General features: G+C 48.4%; 2 protein-coding genes across 4 annotated transcripts in view; one reads left to right on the top strand and one right to left on the bottom strand.

Moving 5' to 3' along the window:
• Window positions 1-25,183, top strand: part of SLC5A10 (solute carrier family 5 member 10) — a 1,126,075-nt gene that overhangs the window by 462,697 nt on the left and 638,195 nt on the right. For all 3 annotated transcript variants that reach the window (XM_069645685.1, XM_069645684.1, XM_069645682.1), the window contains 2 exons: window positions 3,102-3,182; window positions 11,897-12,102. In XM_069645685.1, coding sequence (XP_069501786.1) covers window positions 3,102-3,182; window positions 11,897-12,102 — 287 coding nt within the window. The remainder of the gene's footprint in view (window positions 1-3,101; window positions 3,183-11,896; window positions 12,103-25,183) is intronic.
• Window positions 3,410-25,183, bottom strand: part of FAM83G (family with sequence similarity 83 member G) — a 185,946-nt gene continuing 164,172 nt past the window's right edge. The window contains exon 5 of the mRNA XM_069645681.1: window positions 3,410-12,866. Coding sequence (XP_069501782.1) covers window positions 12,438-12,866 — 429 coding nt within the window. The 3' untranslated portion in view covers window positions 3,410-12,437. The remainder of the gene's footprint in view (window positions 12,867-25,183) is intronic.

Below are 25,183 nucleotides of genomic sequence, written 5' to 3'. Positions count from 1 at the left end.
AGCTCTGAAATCCCAGCCGGGGATTGTTACAGCATACTAGGCCCAGCGGTGGTGGCGGAGCGCGAGCCACAGAGGTCCGTCATGCTCCGCACCCCCTGGTGGTCTCCTCTCGCTGTGCTTTTTTGTCACTGCATTTTCTGGATCCTGTAATGTGGCTGGTCTTTTGACTCCTAACTTTTTCGGCGCCATGTTTGGAGCCTTGCTTGGCAAACAGAACTTTGACTGTGTGTGGACATTTCTCTGCTGCCACATTTTCAGGGTCTAGTGTCCATTCCTGTGGGTATCCCAGAGCAAACAGAGCTATTTTTGGAACACGCGCACATCCCTATTTGAAACCCTTTAATTGAGGCAGTTGCACTTTGTGGGCACTACTTTTGTATATTTTGGCACTGAGCTTGCGGTCTTTCCTCCAGCTTTATAGCTGCCTTTTTTGAGGCTCTGGTTTTGGAATCAGAGAGGACCGTCTCTTCGTGGTCCATTCACGGCTCATTCCCCTGCTGACTCAACTCAACACAGCCCAAATTTAAGCTTGACAGTTTTGGCGGCATCATCTTCGCTGTTCAGGCTCCACTTGTATGGAACAAGCTTGCTACACAGCTATGGCTGGCCAACTCCATCCTTGAATTTAAAAGGGGAATTAAGACCCCTCTGTTCAATCTAAACCCAGATTAATCTTCTGTTCATTTTACTGTGTTTTACACCATCGGGGTTTCAGTCTGTCAATATTGTTGCGATTGTTATGTGCGGTCTGAGGCATTTTGGCGATATAACGCGTTATAAAAATAAAAATAAACCAACGTCATATACTTCCATGCACGTGTCAAATTGTCAGCCTCCATCGCATTTGCTGCCCAGCTCTGTACGCTGCAGCTTATACATGTTTTTGCCATAAACCTTTTACAAGGTGTGGACATAGTCTCTATCAGGGGTCTGCAACATTTGGCTCTCCAGATGTTTCAGACTACAACTCCCATCAGCCCTAGCCAGCATAGTAGATGGTTAGGGATCAATGGAGTTACAGTACAAAACATCTGGACAGCCAAAGGTTGCAGAAACTAGTGTAGGCAGACACGAGTTACACACCCTCAGGGTGTCCAGTCAAAGGCAGCATCCATTGCATTCCATGCAGAACAGAAGCAGATAGCGGGGTTTAGAGACTGAAAATGTAAATGCAGAATGTCAGTCATTCTCCTTTATACGTTACTCCTTCGTCGGGAACAGTGAGGGGGCCGCACCAACCCTGTAGACCAGGGGTGTGTAACCTTTGGCTCTCCAGATGTTTTGAACTATGGCTCCCATCAGCCCTAGCGAGCATAGGCAATGGTGCGAGGCCGTGGGAGTTATAGTGTTGGGGAGGAAGGATAGCTCAGGGGCAACATGTTTGTCTTGGAAGCAAGACAACGCGGCGCAACACAGGTTTGAATCCCGATCCCGCGCTTAGAAACCATTCGTTAGTATAAAGCGCGCTATTAAAGAACAATTATAATTATAATCCAAAACCTCTGAAGAGCCAAAATGTTACAGATCCCTGCTGCACACTTTGGGGCAGCACAAACATTTTTCCAATTAATGTCCATAATAACATGATGCCAATTTCTGCTCCAGTGGCTGTGTAGTGATATTTTCGCTTTCTGCTCCACTCCTGCGATGGTACCAATGGCGGGGAAAAAAGCAATCTGAAGACATGGCCACTGCATGGCAGTATCGGTTTCTGCACCTGTAGAGTACGCATAGTGTAACAGAACACCCCTTTCAACACCTACCTTGAGGTCTAAAGAAAACAACTCCAAATACTACGGACCTGACACTAGATATTGGACTATGCATAGCATGAGACTCAATAGATTCACAAGCACCAGATAAATGATTGCAACATAGCAATAAACACCATGAAAGCAATAGTTCATGAGACACTATAACGAGGCACATAAAAAAACGAAAATATGCAGTTCAGTAAGACAAGGAGTCGTCTCTGGTCTTTTAAGTTGTCGCAGAAGGTATTTTATGTTAAATTATTGTAGGTCAAAAGGCCTAAGCCTTTTAGGTGTGATGCTTTAAGTCGTTTGTTTGAAAACCCAACTAGTGGCCATCTAGGTAGGGCCTTAGTGATGATCAACGCATGGTCTGCTTTTGCTCAGTCAACTGCCTGCAGAACAGGTCCAGAAGATTTTATGAGCAAAACGCCAAAAATATGAGTGAGCTTACGAAATGTGCCTGAAAAACACCTCTCTTTGCCATCCGTGAATGCCGAACACAGGATGCTGTGTCAGCACAACGTACATTTTGATCTGAAAACCTCCACAATGTGCAGGAGTCGTACAGGTCAAATTTTCTAGCAGCCATTATACCAGGGGACTACTACGTCTGTGTAATATTTAGACTCATTAGGTTATATTAATGGCTGAATAAAGGATTAAAGACATCAACAAAACAAGCATTGGCAATGCTAACAGTTCGGCTTTTATGTAGACATTTCGAGGCACTGCCAAAGTGGTATTAATTGGCAATTGATGGTAGCAGGAGCCAAATGGTGCGAGTACCTGGGCCTCTAATAGCAATGCCTGGAAAATGCGTACTACTAATGCACAAGCCAAAACTGTTGGCTTTGCCAATGCTTTTACTTAACAGGACTTAAGTGAAGGGCGGTATACAGCTTATAAGTCGAGTGCCAAGGCAGACCTGGTTAAGACATTTGTATTACACCAGTAATGCTTACAACTCCAATTAAGACATTAACTCTCAGAAGACTACTTTGAGAAAACACTGGCAGGCACTTGAGTGCAAAGTTTGATGGTAAGGCTTGAATAAAGTGAGCTCAAAGAGCTCCCATGAGGAGGTGTTTCGGGCAGAGAGGGGCAGGAACTGGGTGGGAATGGCCATAGGGATTAGCATGGCCATGGGCAGTCAATGGGTTGACAAAGAACCAATCAACACCTACAAGCTTTGTGGCTATCCTCATATGAAATGTCATATACTGTACTGTAATACAAATGTTTCGGTTTATGGGTGGCGCTCGCCACCAAAATGGCCCCGTACTTAACTTTTATCGGAAAATGCGGTGGTCTTTATGCCAAGTTACCTTCTTCTGTTTCCTTGCACAGGTGGCCTTGCAGCTGTTATTTACACGGACGCCCTGCAGACGGTGATCATGATGGTGGGAGCCATTATATTAACTGTTCAAGGTGAGGATGGGTTGTGGGGGTACGTGTGTGCAAGCGCTGTGGGTCTGGGGGAGGAGAGAAAAGTGTGTGATACCCTCTGTTCCCAGACCATCCTCCTTCATCCCCACAGTGAATGACGCAGTCACTGAGAAACACATGCGCAGATCGGCAGCAGCGGGTTAGGGCGCTACAAGGAAACAAAGCAGCGATATCCCGGCGTGACTTGAAAATAATTCGAAACTAGACAATTTTGAGCTGTACAAATTTCAAGTCTTTTATTTGTTCCGTTTTGCCTTGCACCTTTCAGTTCAGAAATACAGGTTTTCAACTCTACTAAATAAATAATATTGAAAAGTGATAGCTCTGAGATGTGGGGCAGACAGCTGCGCCACTGCACAGCACCCAATGAGCGAATAGCATACAGATGTGCAAACAACCTTTCACAGAGCCCCCGGGCCTGGTGCCTACCTGGGCAATGCTGGCCTCACATTGCCACAATCCCGTACTCTGTGCACTGTGTTCATGATACGTTGTGGGTTCACACAGAAAGGTTGATCTTACATGAGAGGCCTACAAGTCCACTCCCCACCACACCAGCTTTTCATCATAAACACAGGCTATGGATCTAACTTCCATTTAGATTTACTGTATTCAAATGTGTTTCGTGTGGATATCTGCCTCGCATAAACGTGCACAAGGACCCCAACACAGAACGTCCTGCCCTGTCACGTGACCATAATTCATCCACTTAGGCTGCTCTGCTCACAAATAATTTGTTATGAATGAAACAGACTGATCAAGCAGCAGGCTTAATTCAATATTGCTGTAGATACATTAGGTGTGAGCTTACTCCTCCTTGAGCCGTTCACATTTTCGATTGCAGCAAAGCAGCAGAGACAAGCGTTCATTGAAAACTGTACAGGTTGGCGAAAGTCTTCAGGTATCTGCCGTTTCTAACACGTCAATCAAAAGCAAACACACAACAGCTGACCTATCCAGGACATTACCCGTCTCATGGTAACCACGTGGGAAGTCTAGTATTCTTATCACACTTTTATGTGATGTCTTTGACTTCGGCTCAGCAGCAGTATTATTTTTATTACCAAAGAAATATGCTTTTATAGAACATCTAGAATAAATATGTATTTTTGGGGAAAGTAACCAGTTGCTGTTTGAAGACGGCTGCTGGTGAACCTTTCCACCTTTCTCTTTCGTTTGGTCTCCGCAGCGTCACACGTTTCTTCGATTCGCTAGAAAGCAATAATCATGGGCTGAGATAGGAAATGGAATGATATTCGGTGTGGATAGCAGGCACATTTCCTGAATGGCTAGAAGAGGCAAGATGGACAACAATGACACAAATGCTTGGGTGAACCGACACAGGTCTCAGTCACCTCTGGTGCCCCCCCAAGGTTCGGCTCTTTCACCCAGTCTATTTAACGTTTATTTGCAGCCTCTTGATTAACTCTCACGGTTTTCGGTGTATACATACGCGGATGACACACAAATTGTGGTCCGTCTTGACCTCAAACAATCAGAAGCTGCTACCAGGCTCAGCGTTTGCATTGAGTCAGTGGGCAGCTGGATGTGCCTTAACTGGCTCAAGCTTAACGTTGAAAAAACCAAGGTATTGGTGGTTGGGTCTTCTACCGTTTCTGCTCTTTGGACCACAGATGTTTGGCCCCCCTCATTTGGTTCGTTTCCCTCCAGTGTAACCATTGTGAAACACCTGGGAGTCAAGATCACTGCCTCTCTGTCTAGGGAGGCTCAAATTAGCTCAGTCTCTCAGAATGGTCATTTTAAACTCCAAGTCCTTTGCAAGGTCCTTCCCTTCCTGCCCTCCCAACTCGGTGCGCCTGGTGTTGCATCTGCAGTATTTGGTCCTACCGCACAACTGGCATGCTTGCTACACCGGCTCCAAGTTCTTCAGGATTCTGCCACTAGAGTGGCCTCCGGTGCTTCATATCATGCACATTTTTCTCCCATTCTACGGGTCCTACACTGGCTCCCTGTGGCTGGCAGAATTACATCTACAACCCTCTGCATTGTCCTCCATGCCTTTTATGGGCACAGCAGGGAATTTCTTCGAGATATATTTTGACCTTATATTCCCGCTAGATCTCTCCATTCAGCGAAGGCCCTGTGCATTCAGGTGCCTCTGTTCCATTGCACTAGAGTGGGGGTCGTGCCTTTTCTGTCACAGCTTCCATCCTTTGGAATACTCTTCCATTTTCTATCCGCTCTACTAAGGATCATCTTGTGTTACGTCATCAAATCAAAACATTACTGTTCTAGAACCCTTCTGTGACTCACACTTGCCTTTGGTGTTTTTATCCTTTCATCAGTGACATGATGCCTCCTGGCGACCTCTGCACTAGTTTGTAACATAACAGAACTTCCTGCTTTTCAGCGGTACGGGCGATGTGGCTTACCAGCGGAGTTGCCAGGAGCAGCACCCTGGGGACCCAAGTTCTAATCTCAATGTCTCCAGTTGGCCCAGCATTGAGATCCTGCAGACATCACTTCCTCTCTCTAAACTGCAGTTCCTTCTCGCCGCAAAGAGTGGCCGTGCTTAGTAGCAAGCTACCCTCAAGTATTAAGTGCTATATCAAGGACAGGGCACAGACTACACTCTGTTCAGATGGAGTAGCCCCCCCCCCCTGCTATATAGAGTTGTGCACTTTACAAATGCAAAGTGCAGCCAGTTCATTGAGTGAAACTATTTTTGTGGCATGGTATAAGCTAGAACGCTAGGGATGAAAAATGAAATGTGGCATTATTGACAGTGGACATTTCGAGCGCCTACTTTGTATATGGGTCATTGGCTATCAGTGCTGACTAAGCACTAATGAGGTAAGGAACCCGAAACAGAGAACAGCCTGTCTTCTTGAGAAGGGGAGATTTCCAGAGAGTTTGGTGGTGATGAAATGCGGGTAACCTGATATGTGAGTGGCTCTGGCCCAGCCCTTCTACCCTTCCCAGGATCTTACAAAAGCCAGTCTGTTTCAGCCCTAAATTGACAGTTAACTGCATGAGGAATAATGCAGGCCTTTATCACCAGTTACAGCACGGAAGCCACCATAGGTGCAACTGGACAACCAAAAGCTCCACGATCTAACCTTTCTCAGGGTAAATGAAATCGTTTTATTTAGGTGTGCTTTCGGATTCCAATGACAAACCCAACGAGAAAGGAACTACACATACACGCTCCTCACCAAGCTCATGGTTTTGTAACGGAGCGGGCAAGACCGCTCCAATAACACCCGATATATAATGCAGCATCTGTTAAAAAAAATTAAAAAATACGACCCAACACAAGATATTTACACTAGAAAAGCATCTGCACAGTTTTAAAAAACAATCTGGCCAGTCACGCCCTTGGCCTGCATGCTAGCACTCCTTGGAAACAGCCTTAAAGTTGGAACCATGCTGTTGGCCAGCGCGCCTTTAATGGCCAGCGATGAAGAAAAGCGGCGACTTTTCCAGTAATTTCACCGCCCCATATGTTGAACCCACAAAAGGCCCAAACGTTACAAGATTGTACAATGTCTGTCCGATAAGTTCTACTTACACTAAATACATACATACATCATTATAACAATCGGCGCTTTTTAAAAACAAAAATATCCTTAATACACAAGAAAATATAACAGGCGCCAGTTACAGCACGATTTCATTCCGAAAATAGGAACATAATTTAAAAACTTGGAAAGTAAAAAGTTGTTAGAACAGTAAGTAAAGCTAAGCAATAAAACCCTCTGTTATAAGAATTGTATCAGGATGAGGGCCCTCCAAGCTTAGAAGGCCCAGGCCACGCCCACATTAGCCAGTCTAGACCAGTGGAGATGGGCCGTGGAGTGCACCAATTAGAATTCCTTTTTTAAATGCAGAACTACCAGTCTCAACAGACATCAACGCCCCTAGGTATTGCGATTTGTTTTTGGTTTGAAATGTTCTGTGGTATGGCATGCCACCTTGCTTCTTGTTGTCCCTGCCCATCACATTTAATGTGAAGGGGCACGCGGGCCATGGCGCTTCAAAGCACTCACACCAACACATTTTGCCTTTGCATTTCATAACTGATCAAGGCTGAACAGTTTTACAAATAGTCTCAAGTGCTTTAGAGGGGGGGTGAGGGGCCTTCTATAACACCAAACATTGGCTGTCCCCATTCAAGGTCACATTTGTTTATCGATTGCAGGGTCCTTGATGCAGAAAGAAGCAGGATTTATTTTTTCCTACAGCAGGTGGACACCAACTTTGTTCAGCAGAAGGAATTTGTTGAAAGTCTTTCAGTAGCAATTCAATACACAGTGAACCTCCACCAGAGGGGAACAGCCTGCGAAGGAGGTATCTCCCTGGGTGGACTTAACCTCCCGACCCCTCTCTCCTCCCTTTGGACTGCAGCACATTTTCAGTCTTATGAGGTAGCAATGTATGGAGTGGGAAAAGTGTGTTTAAAGTTACAATGTGCACAACCCCCAGACGGTCACGGGGTTCAACTCAGCATTTCATAATTAGGAGGTAGGTCGATACAATTAGAACACTATTTACCGGTTAATAATGGTTACGTGCCATTCATACCACTTTAAGAGTTATGCCACTGAAGTAAAGGAGTCTTTTATAGCACACTGCTGCCATTCTGGTGGATGGCGAGTAAGATCGGGGAGGGGGGCAGATGTTGATGCTCTTGGGCAGTGGCTGAGGGGATCTGGAGTGTGTGTGTGTGTGTGTTTCATTCAGAGTGGAGAGCCCCAGGCTGATCCCTTTAATCGGCACTGCAAGGGCCCTCTCCAAGAGACAAACACACCAGTGGCTAAGTCACTGCTGTGTGCATCTCTGGGAGAGGGCCGGTGATGGGACTAGAAAAGAGAGTGGCAGAATTGCTTTGTTACTGTGTTGTGTTTTTGTGTGATTTTCCCGCCATTTGTGTGAATCGATTGCACGAGTAGTGTAAGGTCGGGAGACATGAAGGTGAGGTTTGTCTAGAGGGGGGGGGGGGATTTGGCATGGTAAAACCACAGAGATACCGTTGGTCCAGGGCTGCTGGGCGAGTGGTATTGCAATACGACAGCGAGCAGAAGCACTGCAGGACTTGGGATGGGGCAGAAGAAAGAGAAAATCAGCGACAACTGCATGCAGACCTATTCAAGATGTTCTTTTCATAACAAAAACGACTACACCAATTGGATTGGCCTCGACGATGCACCTACAGGCTACGCCAAATGAATATACATTAGGACACTTTAGATGCAATGAATTTCAATGGAATTATTTTCAGATTTTTTAAAAGTCCGATTTTTCTGTTCAGTTGATCGATGAACTCGCACCCAACGTTATACTGTGCAAGAAGAAAAGGGAAGTAGGGCTGCCTGCTGTTCTATGGGAAAACGTCAGTTGAACAGCAATGCACAGGTCAGAAGAGGGGTTAGTACAAGGGTCTGTAAGCAGGGGATCACCAGGCATCTTGGGCTATAGCTGTCTTAATCACTCACCATGCACGATCCTGTCTAGGACTGATGGGAGTTGTAGTCCAAAACATCTGATGAACTAAAGGTTGCAGATCCCCGCGCTGGTAAAACTGAACACTTTACAAATGCTGGAACTGGACTTAAATCAGCTTTGGGCGGAAACCAGAACTGATAGAAAAGCAAATTGTAGAACACCAGATAGGCAGCCAGTGGCCACAATTTCTTTAAAATTGTCCAAATTAAAATACAATGGAAACATTTGATTGTCTGCCTCTGATGACTGCGAGCTATCCCTGGATGGATTGATTTGCCAGGTGTGCGCCGTGGGAGGAGATTTGGGCCCTTAACTTGTATTTGAAGTTGCGTGCGCCAATTACTGGACAATCCTTCCATGACTCTTCTCAGTAGGTGCCTCCGTTTATTTCAACAAGATTCTCTGGTGCACCGCATTACTCCAGAGACCTGGGCAGTGGTACAGCTTCCTGGGGTGGGGCACACAGCCTTTACGAGTCCCTAACCCTACTCGGCCACAAAAGAAATGAACAAAAAACAGGTGGGTTCAGATCCATCCCTGGACCAGATTGCAGAGGAGAAAATAAAATTGCTCGGTGAAAATATACAATTTTAGAATGAGGACACCTGCCTCCAGAAGTCACCTCTCAGACGGTTGTATTTTAGCCACAGAGGTTTAAATAGACTATGTGAAGTGGAAAGGCACAATGATCCCCTGCAGCGAAACTCAAGACGTATCGTGATGCAGAACACCTGGCGGCTAGGCACTATGTCAGAAGGGTTTGCCCGGTAGCCAAGGCAGTGGGCGTTGCGATTACTCATGTTCTTTTCCCCTTATGGGGAGGAGGTTTGGTCCAGCGGCTGCATGTGTGTATAGGTCTGTGCTGCCCACGTTACTGCCCGAGACTTCCCCAAGCCATGCAGAATTCTGAGGTCTGGAATTGAGCTAAATGCTGCCCCTGATTGGATGATACAAGCACCATGCACAGAGACTAGGCCCAGGGATTTTAAAGCCACATGCCAGGCGGACGACTCCAAGGGCTGTAAGCTTATCCACAGTTGACTCTGGGAATCCAACAAGCCGCGTGCGCATCCCCCAATTTCACCTCGTATATTTCATGGAAGCCCAATCCATTGAAATCCTAACTCATTGCATGGAAAGTGCACACATTGATTTCAATGTACAAAGTAACAGAACTGAAAACAAAAGTAAAAAGTAGCATTTTAAAATGTTTTTAAAACAAGTAATTTTTTAGTTAGACGTGGTATAACGGGGGAATTGGGCATTAAAAAAAGGGAAACATGAAGGAGAACAAAGGTGAATATTAAATAACAGTAAAGAAAAGGGAGGCAGAGGGCAGCAGCAAAAGTAGGAGTGCAGAGGCAATACTCCAGTTTTCAATAAAGAAGGGAGGGAGATAGTTAAAAAAAGAAAAGACTCCCCGGCCTCCCATAATCGGATGAGATGACTTGAGGTTAAATGTCCATAAAAGTAACCCCAGTGAGGTGGAATGCTAGGAAATGGCTCTAATGAGTTGGGTTTGAGGTGAGAAGCAGGGTTGGCCTTAGCGCAAGGTGGGCTGGGCGACTGCCCGGGGTGCCTTTAGCCCCCAGGGGTGCCATCTCAGGGGAGCCTTTCAAGTGCTACCCCGAGCTGGCGTGGTGCGAGAAGTCTCCTTTTGAAATAAAATGCGCTTGCGGGAGCACTTAACAACAATAGGTTGCTGGCAACCTATTGAGATAATTACCTGCGCGCTGCGACGCGGGAGCGGGCAGTTTTCATTAGAATAGGGCACTGATGCTTGCATCAGTGCCTTATTCCAGTGATTAACTCACTGCTCCGGCGCGGCAGTGGGGCGATAATCATCTTAATAGGGTGGCGGAGCACCCAATTGTTGTTAAATACGCCCGTGGCCTTCTCCCACCACCGAAAAGAAACTTTTGGTGGCTCCAAACCCCCCCCCCTCAATTGACCAGGGGCCCCAAATTATTACATTTCTGCCCAGGCCGCTGCCGCCACTAAGGCCGGCACTGGTGAGAAGCCTTTCATTAAGAGGTTGCAGATCTGCCGGCTAATCCCAGGGTCAGGTGCCACACATTCTTTTTTGAAGTCATGAAATATCAAAGCTGTTGGCATCCACACTTAGACATTTTTCGAGGAGCTTTTTAAACCATACAATGGAGAAAAGTACATCATGATTTGCCCAGCGATGCTGCAAGGGGGGGGGGGGGCAAGGCCACAGATCCCTATTGCTGTTTCCATCCTCTTGTACTTATGGCGGGGTTGGCAGCCAACACTGGTCCCTTTCACTTCTAGCCACGCCCCTTTATTTTTAAAGGGGAGCTTCCGAGACCCATTTAGTAATGCTCTCTAGTACACCGGTTTTCTGACGGAGCTTCTTTGTGGCCACCGATATGCCAGTGTTTAAGTTCAACCAGAGGTGGACTGGGAAGCAAAAAGGTTCAGAGTGGCCCCGTATCACACATTTTCAACAAGCCCAACCAAATTCCTATGACCGCATTTGGCCCAGGGTGCAAAGCCCTAGCAGTACACCTCCAGAGATCCCCATAGGCCCCCTACAGTGGGAGGGAGCCATGTGGGTCGAGCGGCCGAACTAAAACACAGTCCTCCTGCCGCTTGAAAACCCGCACACACAGAGGGCCAGGGCAAAACGTTGGCTTCATCCATCTCTTGTGAGGGGTTCTGAAGCTACCTTCAAACCATAAGTAACCAATGAAATTTAAATAGGCCCATATGCAAAAAAGTGGGTGTGCTCTTTTTTTTTTTTTTTTTGAAGGACAAGCAGGCTACACGTGGTTTTGGAATCCGGATCCCAGACACAAGAACTTGGCTACAGAGATGGGGGAGGGGTGCTGTCAAGTCTTGTAAACATTTGGGTTGGGGCGATAATTGCTTAAGGAGAGAAGTCTGGCTGTCAGTGGTAACAGTGCAAAACAGGTCGGGCCCCTTATGGGAATAGTTTATATACAGTTGCATTTCCCCCACAGGGACGTGCAGTAAAATGTCTAAATGTGCAAAACAGAATCTTACTCTAAATTAGCATTCAAGAGGCAAAAAGGCACATGCAGAGAAAAGACATTCAAAATTCATGTTTTTAGGGCACTGGGAAGGAAATTCCAAGCTGTGCTTCCTGTTGGAATAGTTCCACCACCGCCCCGAGCGACAGAAAATTTTTTTTAACCCATTTTTCTACTTTTCTTTTTAATCTATGTTTTTCACTACCTTTTTAGCTTTCAACAAAATCGGTGGCTATCACGAACTGGAAGCGGCTTATGCAGCTGCCATCCCGCAGAAGATTGTGGCCAACACCACGTGCCACTTGCCCAGGCACGATGCCATGCACCTATTCCGGGACCCCGTGAATGGAGACCTTCCCTGGCCTGGAATGACGTTTGGTCTCACCATCTTGGCCGCCTGGTACTGGTGCACCGATCAGGTAATGTAAACATTTCCCCCCTGAAGTCCCTCTGAAAATAGAAGTTAATAATAACATTATGTGCAGTTTCCATATCATACAATATATTCAAAGCAGCACTGTCCAGAATACTTAATCAGAACATCTGTACACCTCTGAGGAGTCTGTTACTCAGTAGCTACAGAGCGGTCCACCAGAGGTGGGGACCATGCCATAGAAAACCCATCATGCCAGACCCTGGCATAGTCTAGAAGCTCCTCCAGGCTGTTGACCAGCTGTGGTCCTTATAGGTCCATTGGGTTCCTCTTTAAGAAGTCCAAGGGGCCGCCCAATTTGGAAAGGAGATGCCTCCTTGATTACAAGTGGTCTTTGTGGCCTCTTCTTCTGAAGTCCCCCTGGCCAGCCATTCTGGACTTGAGATGTTTCGATTCCGACAGTTTTGAGTATGGGATACCAAAAGGAGTATTTACACTGTCCGGTCCAGCCTGGTGGTCAGAAAATGGGGATGAGTGGCTGGGAGTGGCACCCATGCTATGTCGTTGGTGAGGGGAGCCTGTCCTGGGCACACTCAAGTCTTTGCCTGGCCAGTATTTGTGCTCCCCAGCCAGTGGGCCCGTCTGTTTGGCAGGGTGTCGGTAACCGTCCATCTCACCAGTTCCATCCATCCGGAACTGGCTATGACGTGGGTGCTTCTCCTGTTGGCTGCTGCGGTAACCCTCCCTCTCCTTGTTTGGTTGTACTGCTGACCCGGGCCTTCGCGATCGGTACTGAAAAAAGTGATTTCCCTAAAAGGTAAAAAGACAGCAAAAAGAACATATCAGTAAAGTTTGCAGAGTGTCAAGCATATCAAACATATCCACCCTCCACAACCCATGCCTCTTCGTGAATCGCAAAATGTGATTAACATTGCGCTAGCTGTGCACTGCATGGGGAATTTAGAAATTGCTACTGGGGAATTCTGTCCCTCTGATACAATGCTTGTACATTTCTGCCAGCTTCTGCTTGCGTAAAAACTCAATTGAAAAGTTTGATTTCCAAACATATCATTTTAATGAAAAAAAAATAAAAAATACAATTTGTTCAAAAGTATACAGAAAACCAAAAATGCATCCTGGAACTCGCTGAATACAGTTTGCTCAACATGGCGTTCTTCACAGCATTCACAGTCCACTACATTAAAACAAAGCCACTGCTCCTCACTTCTGCCACCCCAGCCCTCTTTTACATTCAGTTAGAAGACCAGTCCATTGGGCTTCCCTGCTCCAACCTGGGAAAGCTGTTGTATGCATGCGAAAACTGAACCCTGGCACTTGGTCATGCCTTCCTGTGAATTTTACACCTATGCATATCCAAAAGAAAAGATACCACACTTTGTTTAAAGTGAAACATTCTGGCAGCAAGTTTTGTTACATAATTTAGCAATAACGTATTTTGCATGCAAGGGCCTTAACGCCAGGCCCTGGTAGTTACCGGGCCGGTGAAGCCCACAGAACACGTTATTATTGCCATTAGTCCCCTGGCGGGGGAGCCAGCCAATTAGGTAGCTAGGAACACAGGCTTGAACTGCCAGTGAAAGCCTGCATTCCGTGCCACCTGATTGGCTGGCTCCCCCTTCTACCAGCTTCCCCCCCCACCCACCGCCACCGTAAAAAAAAAAAAGTTAATCCTCCACCTCCCCAACTCATCTCATTTCAGCTGCAGCGGCACTTTCCGCACAGCTGCACCTTCCGCTCTGTTCGAGATGGCCGTTATGTAAAGGGAAGAGAGGCTCCGTACACAGCCTTGCCTTCCCTTTCCACGGTAGCCATCTTGGAACAGTATTTACATTCTGTGAACAGGACACCGAGAGCTCCCTGTTCACACAGCGGAAATACTGTAAATTAGTCCGGTCCCAGCCTATGGGACAGGTGCTAATGGCCTTATGTACCCATTCCACAGGCATCACTGGGCGGTAACGCCCAGGGCTCAAGTTAATTGCCGGAGCGAATTAATGCCACATTAGCACCCTGAGGCAAACTCTCAAAGTGCTAATAGCACTCGGAGCTCCTCTTCTATTTCCATGACTTGAACAGGAAGTCAAGCGGACAAGGTAGCCCGGGCAGTAAAGCTCTTTTCAGGTACAGGGAGCTTGGGGTGGGGTATTAAGGGGCTAGATTTTGGGGGCCAAAACGCAGGGGAGGAGGACAAACAGCAGCGCTGGGTGGAATGTGGGTGCGCAGACCACTCAGATAGCCCCGAATCTGTGCTTGCATCGTTTCATTCCACCCAGGTTTGGAGCAACCCGATTGGCTGTCACACCCACCATGGGTGATAATTTTAAATTATACACAAATGACCAGCAGCCCTCCCCTGATGGTTACCTTTGTGAGGCAAACACTAAGCTGGCAGCACTCCCCTCCCTTCTTTTGAGCAGGGTTACTCGCCAACATTTCTGGGATCACTACATCAGCACCGCCCCATCCGAGCCTTGGTTGTGCTGGTCTCAGGGATAAGCCTTAAGGTTTGTCTTAATAGAACAGTGACCCTGTGTTACCTATGCCATCAGTAAACCCAGGGCGAGGAGGTACTGTCACAATTTGAAATGACTAATTCCAGCGCTGGTTGGTCGAGCGTTGTGGGACTGCCACACCAACAGCTGGGTTTCCGGTCAATGAAGCCCTCTGCTCCCGCTCAATGGGCCTGTTTTTTACTGCTGCTCTGGAGTGCAAAGCTTCACTGAAGAAAAGACGGTAGCTCTCATCATTCATCCAGTGTTTACTGCTCTCATGTACTCTAGCTAAACTAGGAATTAATACATATTTCTCAGCGAGGACCAGCTAGGCCTCCGATGAGTGGACGCCACCTGCGGTGCAGTAACCTGCGACCCTTAAGGTTAATCAAGTCATTGTGTATGGTGTAAAACAAAACAAACCTCTGAACAAAGGTGCCATTTCTGCGTTGAGCTTTTTTTCACAGCCCTGTGGCACATAGCCCGTGCTATATTGATCCAAGGAACATTTCGAGTCATATCGCTTCTGCTCTAGCCATTTGCTTAGATAAGCCTTGTAGCGAGTCAGCCTGGCAACCAGTAGGCGGCCTCTACTGAAGAAGTGAGGCTATTTCCTCGTAGGTGGATGGCCGGTTTTCATTGAGCGTTTAAGAGGAGGGAGGGGGGACACAAAGTCTACTTACCTCATTCCTGGCTTGCCCCAAAATTTGATGAGCTTGTTGTGGAATAGGGGTCCCTTGAAAGTGCTTCCAGGACTTAATTAATACAAGAGTAAAAGCATTTCATTCGCCCAAGGGAGAAGAAAGGCATCTACCACTGAGGCATAGAGAGGACACTTCTTGTCTTGGGAGGCAGAGGGCGAGTAGGGGAGAGCCCAACTGCTTGAAGATGATCCCTGGCAGCAGCGCCCATTAGTATTAGTGAGGGGGCTCAGTCTTTCTGCTCAGGGAGTTTGTTTTGATATTCAGTTTCCTGGCTAAATGACTAGCTGCCGAGAATATGTCCTGACTGATGCACCCAGTGTCACAGATTCATACATATATGGCAGAGGGACAAAGACAGTGTGCCCCCTGCATAGTGTGATGAAGACTTACTGTCTTCCATTGTCCCCTAAGGGGAGCCCCTTCCCAACTGGCCAGGAAGGTGAGCCACTACCAGAAAATCCCTCTGGGGGGGTGGTACTCAGCGGGTGGATCTCATGGGGTGGGATCCCCCTTATCGACTATGGACGACTATCCATGGAGAATGCGGTATTTCAAGACTATACCACAACCTCCCTCATCCTCTTAACCTATACAGAGTACCACAGTTGCACACACGTCCATGTACTTTTGTAGGGTAGATAATTCAACCTCCTTAAGAAGTACTGAGACGATGAAGAGTAGGGACTACCTATGTGAGTCATATGTGAAGACTGGCACGAAGAAGAATCCAAGTCAGCCAGTTGAGAATATCAGTATCAAGATGAGGAAGAGGTGCAGATTAATGAAGAACACCCCAGCGGAACCAAAACCAGCATTCTACTCAATATGGATAATATGGAAGCCAGTGGAATATAAAAAGGGAAGAAGGACTGAAAATGTAGCCCTCGCTCGAGGAGTCGCAAGCAGGTCAGCGGTGAAGAGAAGACAGGTTAAGGCGGAGTCTCCCGAGATCAGTAGGCCACAAGAAGCATTTGAATGATTCTCATATGTAGCCTTGAGTGAGGCCTAAAATGGAAGCCGGTGGCCCAAACCCCCAGCAGATGTTGGAAACTGAACCGTAATTTGCAAGTTAGAGATACAAATTTGGCAGAGCACGAAAATGTCCTGAATCTTCTCTCTGGGAGGAAAAACACTGTCCTGGTTATTGCAGCTGTTGATGGGGGTAGTGGAGGTGGGGGTGGGGGTGGGGCTGGGGGGAGAAGTCGCAAATTAAGTGAGAGCACCAGCGTGAATGCCAGATTCAATGTAGCATGAGGGGGGGGGGGGTATCGCGGTCGTGGGCATAGAAGCCATGATCAACCAAATCGCCCAGGTAAGGATAGATGTGGATTCCATCCGGTCTGAGGTGAGCCGTCACTGTAACCATCACCTTAGAAGAGACTCTGCAGGCAAAACTGAGACCGAGGGGAAGGACCTTGCTCCAGTTAAGCCATCAGTGTAGAAAGTAGAATCTCCGCTACATTTACTGCAGTATATATCCCATACTTCAATCAGTAGCTGTGGTATATTAGCTACTGCATATATAGTAGTATAAGCGGTTGCCCCTTCGTGGTTTAGGCAGCTGAGAGGTCGGTGGTCCGGGAGGCAGATTGACCCATGGTTTACATGACTACTTTCGGGTTGAAGCACAGAAGCCAGGATTGTCGTCAGTAAGATGTGGCAATTCCCATATGGAGTCACACAATCCTTGCTCAACTTAACTGCTGACAAATAAATATATTACTTTTTTTTCTTGTTGTTCTGTATAATTTCAAATATTACTGAACTCAACAGAAATGTTCTCCATAGCAGTTTTCAAAATGGCAACAAAATAATCTTAAAACAGCAACTCAATTTCTACCAGGCACAACTGTTTTGGGGTGGCGCTTTTAGGTTGGATTTTTAATTTAGAGTTAAAACTATATTTATGGCGGTGGTTGGTAGTGCTGCTCAATTGCTTGCATCTGCTTTAGGATTTCCAGAACAAAGGCGATTTTTCTTTTAACAATAAGGAAAGACGATCCATACATGTTGCATTCCAGACACACAACCTAAGTCCACCGTGAAAACGCCTCTTGCTAGGGCTAGCAAACATTGCTCTCCAGAAGCAATCAGATGGAGCAGTCACCATAAAACAGCCCATCCCTGCAAAAAACTACCACCCAACTGATCCTCCACAGCGAAGAGAACCTCCTACTTCACGAACACCAAACTGGTTTCCAACTCATAGATGAGTAAGGAAACACGTTTCCTTTTCAGGAAAGAGGAAACTCTAAAAATACTTGACAACAGTACTCCAACAGCCCACTAGTCCTTGATCAATCAGCTACCTATACCAAAATCAACCACCATATACGAATGCAACGGGTAACCGTTCAGATGGGAATAGATGGTAACGCCTTGAAATGGGTCACTAGCTACCTTAACGATCGAACCCTGATGACAAAAATGAGAGCTTTAAAATGGTCTCATTAAAATATGGTGTCCCCCAGGGCTCCATCTTATCCCCATGACTATTACGCGTTTAATTAACGAGCTGGCAGACATTACCAAACTATTCCAAAATATTTCCAACTATACACAGATGATTCTGTTACTATTGAGCCCGAAACCTAGAACAGTCAACCTATAATGGAACACCTCCAGAGAAAACATTATTGCCTCAATGCCCCTAAAACGGAGTTGATCTTCTATGGGGTCCAAACTGCAGAAACACTACCTTGCACATGGTCACCCCAGGCAAAAACTCGAGTATCATTTTTAACACCAAACTCACACTACAACCACAAATAGACTCACTAGCCCAAGACTTCCAGCACAACATCAATTGTCCCTTGCTTGGAAAGGACACAAAACATTGAGGTGACCTCAGCCCTTGCCCTCTCTCGCCTGCACGATTGTAATGGTCTCTATCTAAGACTAGACAAAAGCCAACAGCAACATCTCCAAAATAAAGCACTAGACTACATCTCACCAGGCCTGAACAATTTTAACTGGCTCCTCTTTGCAAAGAAAATAACACACAGAATCAGCTGACTTACTTTCCAAACCCTCCACAACATTGCTTCCTGAACATAACATCTGGCTTCATGATGAGAAGCTCAAACTCAGCCATTCCAGTGTATTAACCAAATAACACCCCTCCCCCCCGTCCACCTATATCTCCAATACTTACATTTACCACACTTGCACCTCAGGGCTAGCACTCTGCCCCTCTGGCACATTCTGCCATGACCTGATAAACTTGAATTTGCCTGCGCTGGCCCTGTGAAAGGTTACATGACTTGTTCCTATGCCAACTTGTTTTACGTTTGTTGTACTATGAATAACCTGTAAGCAGCAGAATCATCTGCAAACATTGGTGCCTTAACAAAGGCATCAACCACACTATGTAACAATTTTTAACTCCGGTCTCTGAATCCGACTGTAACTAAGCAGACTACCCGGGCGTGCAACCTCATCTCATGCTTCTGCTTCTTGTAGATCGGCCACAACTTGGTACTCTACACAATGTCATGTTTCCTGGTTTCCAGGTGCTTCGAAGCCGCATCTCGTGAGTTAGCATATTATAAATCCCAAAGATAACAAATGGTGGTAACGAACATTCCTTGCATCCAAGGCAGGAGGCAGCCGATTGTGTAGAAACAGCGAATCACTCTTCAGTTTGCACCCATCTCGCAAGAGAAGGGGTTCTTCATCAACTGACAATATCCCTATGTCTGCTGCATGGACTCTTCAGTGTCCAAACCCCAGTGTATCCTGGCACATCAGATTTGGTGAAATCCAACGCAGGGAATGGGGAGGAACAAGACGGAGCGCCACTCCGTCCCCCAGACCCAGGGGCTAGCACATGACTCTCCCAGATCCTGCGCCCCAACGAGCAGACCTCTTTCAGAACACTCGCCCTGGAGCGCTGCCTAGTCTTCTGAAAGCAGTCTGCTTGTTGTAGCGAAGGATGCTCACGCGTGCTTTAACTCCTCAGAGCGCTGTCCTAGCCCAAGGCCCAGGCACTAGCAAAGAACACTACCAGCCAGATATGTTCTGAAGCTGTATTATCGCTAGTATGCACGAGTAACCTGCTCTTCAATGAGCTTTCAGAAAACTCCGCACTTTAGACTGCCTGCAGAAACTTCCAAAGCCTCACATACAGCGTTGCAGCTGTCCGAACTAGTATATAGTTCCTGCAATTTACAGACATCTCTTTATTAGGGTGAATAATGTGACCAATCAAAACAGTAGAGTCCATTATTTGCTTAGAAGGTTTCCTTACTGAATCACTATAAGACATGTTTAACATTTAAAATTGCAGACATTATGATGTTGGTATAATGAATGCTCTTTGCTTTTATGCAAATCGACAGGAATGGGTGCTATAAAGAGCTACTGTGTTGCGCAACCTGGCCAGACACCGCAACTATTGCCCCGCCACCTCCTTCCCAAAGCCCTGCCAAGAGGCGACAGGTCGCCAGTACATTTTTTCCATTTAGAGCACTGGTGACAGATCCATACAGAGCACAGCTGCGAGGAGGGCAGGGCCGAACCAAGCAGGGGGAAGAGGAGAGCACGATCCACACGTGTCTTTAAGAGATTAATCTTCCGAAGTTTACAATAAAAACTCGGTCTTCCAAAAAGACAATTATAATGGTGACAATGTACGGCTATAGTGCTTAATCGCCATTCTAAGTTTCCAGCAGAAGGGGGGCCCCGGGGGGAACGCGAAGCGTTTCCCCCCGGGGAGTTTTTGGCGATGCGCATGGCCAGCGAGTGGCCGTGGGGCAGAGCGCCTCCTGGGGGGGTATTTAAGGGCTCAGGGAAGGTTCGGGAGGCAGGCGTCAGTTAGGACTTGATGATTGTCCTGTCGCCTGCTCCCGAGCCTTCCCTGTAGCGCCTGGGGCCTGGGTGAAGTACTTAGAGCAGGTGAGGAGGGGAGTATCTGGAAGGAGGGAGTTTAAGTTTAAAAAAAAAAAAAAAAAAAAAAGAAAAGTGTCGGTTACTTTCGGATTACATAGGAGGGGTGCCGTAGATAAGACACCCCTCACATTTTACCTTATCTTCGGGCCGCCGCGCTTTCAGCCGGGTTTATCCCGTGGGCGGGGGGTGTGAGCAGGGACCTGGGGGGAGCGGCAATCCGTGCCGCGAGCGTGCTTCGAGTTGGCTTCAGGCCAAGTAATTAGCAGAGCGGCGGCGGCTTCTCCACGGCTCTTTACGTGGGTGTGCCCGCTGCGAGCGAGCGTTTGTCTCTGTCTGGTGGGCCGGGCAGCGGGCTTAAAGGGGGCGTGTCCTGCACTCTTAGTGAAGTGCGGTGCTGTCTGGGCACCGCCAGGGGGCAGCGCTTCGCAACAGGGGCAAGCACTAATTAGTGCTGTTTTCTTATAGTGTGTTTCTGTTCCCCCCCCTTTTCCCGGGGTTTTTTGCTAGGAGTAGGGAGGGAGGGATTTTATAAGAAAGTTTGGTTAAAAAAAAAAAAAAAAAAAAAAAAATTTTTTTTTTTTTAAAATTTTCAAATTAGTGTAAGGAAAGCAGCATAGCGGCAACCCTGGTAATAATTGGTAATTAGGTAGGATAATTGGGTTAATTTTTTCTCTCATTAATTTTAAATTTAATGAGGTTATTTTCGGGTACTGACTGGGGTGGTGTTTGTTGTTTTGGGGGCTGGTTGTTTTAGCGTTAGGTTTTCGCAGGGCCAGGGTGTTTTCCTCGGGTAGGTCCCGGCTCGGGGGCGTAGAGTAAGTAGTTTTAGTTAAAGGGGCATATTTTTGGGCACACGCGTTTAGTGTGCACTATGACAGGCCGGGGGGCGAGCAAGAAGGGGCTGGTGGACGCCGGGGCCTTGAAGAAGGCCCTGGAAATCATTAGCAGGGCAACTAATGCCCAATTGGAAGAGGCGGTAGGGGAAGTTACGGGAGAGGAGGAGAGCGGTGGGGGCCGGCCGCAACGCAGAGCGGCGGCAGACGGTGCATTGGCGGCTGTGGTGGCTTGCACCCCTACGGCAGGGAGAGGGGAGATTTGGGAAGCTAGGGGCAGGAAGATGAGGAGGGAGATAGACAGGAGGGCGGACGGGGGATTAAGGAGATCAGGGGGGCAGCTAGGGAGGGAGGAAGGGTATGATAGAGCTAGGGAAGTGGGTAGGGACCAAGGGAACACCAGGGGGGGCAGGGGTGGGGCGCAGGTGGGGGTGGCAGGGCAGAGAGGAAGAGGGGGTAAATACCTGCAGAAGAGCGCAGGTGGGAGAAGGAGGGAGAGGTCCCCGTCAATTGAGGAGGGTAGGGTGGGGCGCGGAACGGCCCCCCCGGATAGGAGGAGTGGGGGCGGAGGGCGCTGCGCAGCTCCCGCTGTGCAGATGGAGGGTGAGGGTTTCGGTACGGCCCCTCCTCGGTTAGCGCAAGGAGAGCCTAGAGGGCGCAGCACAGCCTCTAGCAACGAGAATGTCAGGGTGGAGGTCGGAACGCCTCGCCCAAGAGAAGAGGACCAGGCAGAGGTTCCCACAGCCCCGCCGAGAAGACGTCAGAGGAGTGGCGGGGCGGACGCCCCGGGCTCGGAAGAAGATCAGCAAATAATCTCGGGCAGGAGCCCGCATCCTCAATGCAGGAGCCCTCTAAGAATGGAGATGAGGAGCACCGGTGTGGATGCCAGGCCGCAGATGGCAGGCGTGGAAAGAGGTGAGCGGGAAAGGGAATGGTCATCTGCATGGCAGAGAGGGGTCACAAATAGGGGGTTGGGGGATGACCGGGGTGGTCTACAAGGTGTGATGAAGGAAGTAGGGGTGCAGGCTTTTGGAGCTGAAGGGGTTGGAAAGAACATTTGATCAGTGGAGGTCCAGACGGACAAGGTGGTGGAGCCATTGGGGCTCGAGGTGCAGGCGGGAAAAGATAAAGAGGTGGAGGTAAAGGGGAAGGAGAAGAAATTGCCATACATGGGGATAACAAAACCATTGGGGGCACATTTGATGGCAGCGACCAGGGAGAAGATACAGGGAGGTGAATTTGTGGATGTCTTCAAATTGCTTCATAGGGAGGTGAGAGCGAAAGAGGGCTCTAAGGAGGAAGAGAGAGAGCTGGCTTCACGCCCGAGGGTCCCGGTGACCATTGAGAATTGGACGGCGGCGTTTATCATTTATGCCAGTGTGTATTGCGAAAAGTTCCCGGAGCGTTGCGTGGCCCTGTTGAAATATATGGATGTAATAAGGAAGGCTTTCACGAGTTTTGGGGGCTTTGCCTGGGTAAGGTATGATGAGGAATTTAGAGCGAGAATGGCAGAGGACAGTCAGGCGGTCTGGGGGGAGATAGATATGGATCTTTGGCTGCAATGGATGGCCCCAACGAGGCCTGCCCCGACATTGCACACAGCAAGTGGGCTGCCTGTGCCTTACCGGCCCTTTCTTGGTCGCCCCGCCCATGAGGGGGCGGGGGGAGGAGGCGGAGGACAGCTTTCGACAGCATGTTGGGCGTTCAATAAGGAAGGCTGCACGAGGTGGATGTGCAAATTTAAACACGAGTGCAGCAGGTGTGCGGGTCGGCATCCGGTTACAGATTGTTTTCAGGCAGGGGACAGTGGGTCAGGGTGATTGAGCGGGGCAAGGAAATGGGGGGGGAAGGACCGCATGCCAGGTAAATTGGGGTGTGCTGGTAGGTCGGGCTCAGTTTATCGTAAAGGAGGTGGGGGGCACAAGGTTTGATGAAAGGTTTGTTGGGAGCAAATTAAAGGGGACAGGAGAAAGGTGAGGAGGAAGTTGCGGAGGTAGGGGAGGGCCCAGGGGGGAGGTGTCGGTGGAAATTGTTAAGGGAGAGGTAGCTGTCGTTGGGAGGGCAGGGACGACGGTGGTGAAGCCCTCACGCTTGCCGCACGACAAGGTGAGTAGGCTTCAGGCTGCATGGACGGAGGTGCGGGAGCGCCTCTGGTGCAGCAGGGGGAAGTGAGGAGATGGGTCTGCATGGACGGGGGTGCACTAGGGCCCCTGGTGCAGCTAATAAAATTAAAAAAAAATAAAAAATAAATAAATAAATAAATAAATAAATAAAAATAAAAGAAGTGGAACAGAGAAGCGAGGTGCCGGAAGAGGAATTTATGTGTAATGGTCTGCATGGACGGGGGCGCAGGTTTGGCCCCTGGTGCAGCGGTGGAGAGGAGTAAAAGAAAAAGGGGGCCTGCATGGACGGGGGTGCACTAGGCCCCCTGGTGCAGGTGGGAAACAGGTGGTAATGGACGCAAGTAGCTTGAAGATGGTGTTATGGAAGGAACTGCATGGACGGGGGCGCAGGTTTGGCCCCTGGTGCAGCGGTGGAGAGGAGTAAAAGAAAAAGGGGGCCTGCATGGACGGGGGTGCACTAGGCCCCCTGGTGCAGGTGGGAAACAGGTGGTAATGGACGCAAGTAGCTTGAAGATGGTGTTATGGAAGGAACTGCATGGACGGGGGCGCAGGTTTGGCCCCTGGTGCAGCGGTGGAGAGGGGTAAGGCAGAAAAGGGGCATGCATGGACGGGGGTGCATTAGGGCCCCTGGTGCAGGCGGGAAAAAGGTGGTAAGGGATGCGAGGAGCTTAAAGAGTTATTTGGAAGGGATTGCATGGACAGGGGTGCAGGTTTGGCCCCTGGCGCAATGGCGAGAGGATTAATAATCTAAAGGGCCTGCATGGACGGGGGGGTGCACGTGGGAGCAAGGTCTTATGCCCGGTTCCGGGTGCTAGGGGTATTGCGGAAGGAGTTGGTGGCGGTGGGAGAAAAAGGAAGAGGGTTTTTGGGACTCATTACTTTAGGAGGGGCGCAGCATCTGTGGGTACCCGGCTGGGTTTTTTCAGAAGACAAGGTGGAAAGAGTGGGACGTTGAAGGTCTGGGAAATACAAGGGGTACGGCAGGGAGTTTGATAATGGGGATGTTGAAAAGGTGGTTAGGGCTTTGTGGGCCAACTGTTGTTGAAATATTTTTGACTTGTCAGTGATTTTGTATTTTCTTTTTCAGATGCTGCGCGAAAGGAAGGGGAGTTGGCGCAAGTTTGATTTGTTGGCCATTCAATTGTTAAGTGGGCCGGGAAGGAAGTGGAGTAAGGGGTTTGGAAGGTAACAGGGGTGCAGTTACAAGGAAGTGGTGGTGAGTCGGCACGGGTTGGGGGGCCGGCGGTGGGATCAGCTGCTTCCTATATTGGCAGGGACGAGGGAACGCTTGGGGTTCCAGAGGTGGTGATTATGCATGCAGGGGAGAATGACCTGGTGAGAGATTTGGGGTTGGCTCTGCTAAGGAAAATGAAGAGGGACTTAGGGGGGGTGCGGGAAATGTGGCCTCAAGCAGTGGTGGTATGGACTAAGTTGTTGCCGCAATGAGTGTGGAGGGGATTGGAAAGGGGGGAGCAAGGGAAGGGCCAGGAAGGGGATAATCAGAGAAAGGGTACAATGTTGTGCCTCGGTGGCAGTGCAGGTCATGGACCATATAGAAATAACATTTGAGGGCCTCCTTATCTTTAGAGAGGTTGGGGTACACTTGTCCGTGTATGGGAATAATCACTACCTGGCGGAATTTGGTGCTTGGCTGGGAGAATGGGTAAAAGTTGGAGGTAGAAAAGTGGGGGGGGGGGTTGGGGCAGAAAGAACTCCTCGGGGGAGGGTTTTTCTGGTGCCGGGGGCATGGCCCCTTTTGATGTGGGGGGAGGGAAGCACAATGGGGGAATGACACGGGAAAGGATGGGGTGGCGCTGTTTGCACAAGCAGGTCACCCCGGGGGAACAGGTATTGAGCCTGGAGGGGCATGGCCCCTGGGAGAAAGCGCGACGCCTGGAAAAGGGGCAAGGAGACGGTAGGATCCAAGGGATCATTAGGGAGGAATTGGGTTATTTAATTATTTAATTGTTGGGGGAAAATGAAAATGTTTAATTTATTTAAGTGATGGGTAAAATATTCCTTTAGTTTGTTAGGCCATGGAGCCAGTTAAGCGTTTGATTGTAA

This window comes from Ambystoma mexicanum, chromosome 2p (assembly GCF_040938575.1).
Source record: "Ambystoma mexicanum isolate Mex_15411 chromosome 2p, UKY_AmexF1_1, whole genome shotgun sequence".
Lineage (NCBI taxonomy): Eukaryota > Metazoa > Chordata > Amphibia > Caudata > Ambystomatidae > Ambystoma > Ambystoma mexicanum.
The sequence above is the reverse complement of the archived record's forward strand: the minus strand, read 5'-3'. Positions and strand labels throughout refer to the sequence as shown.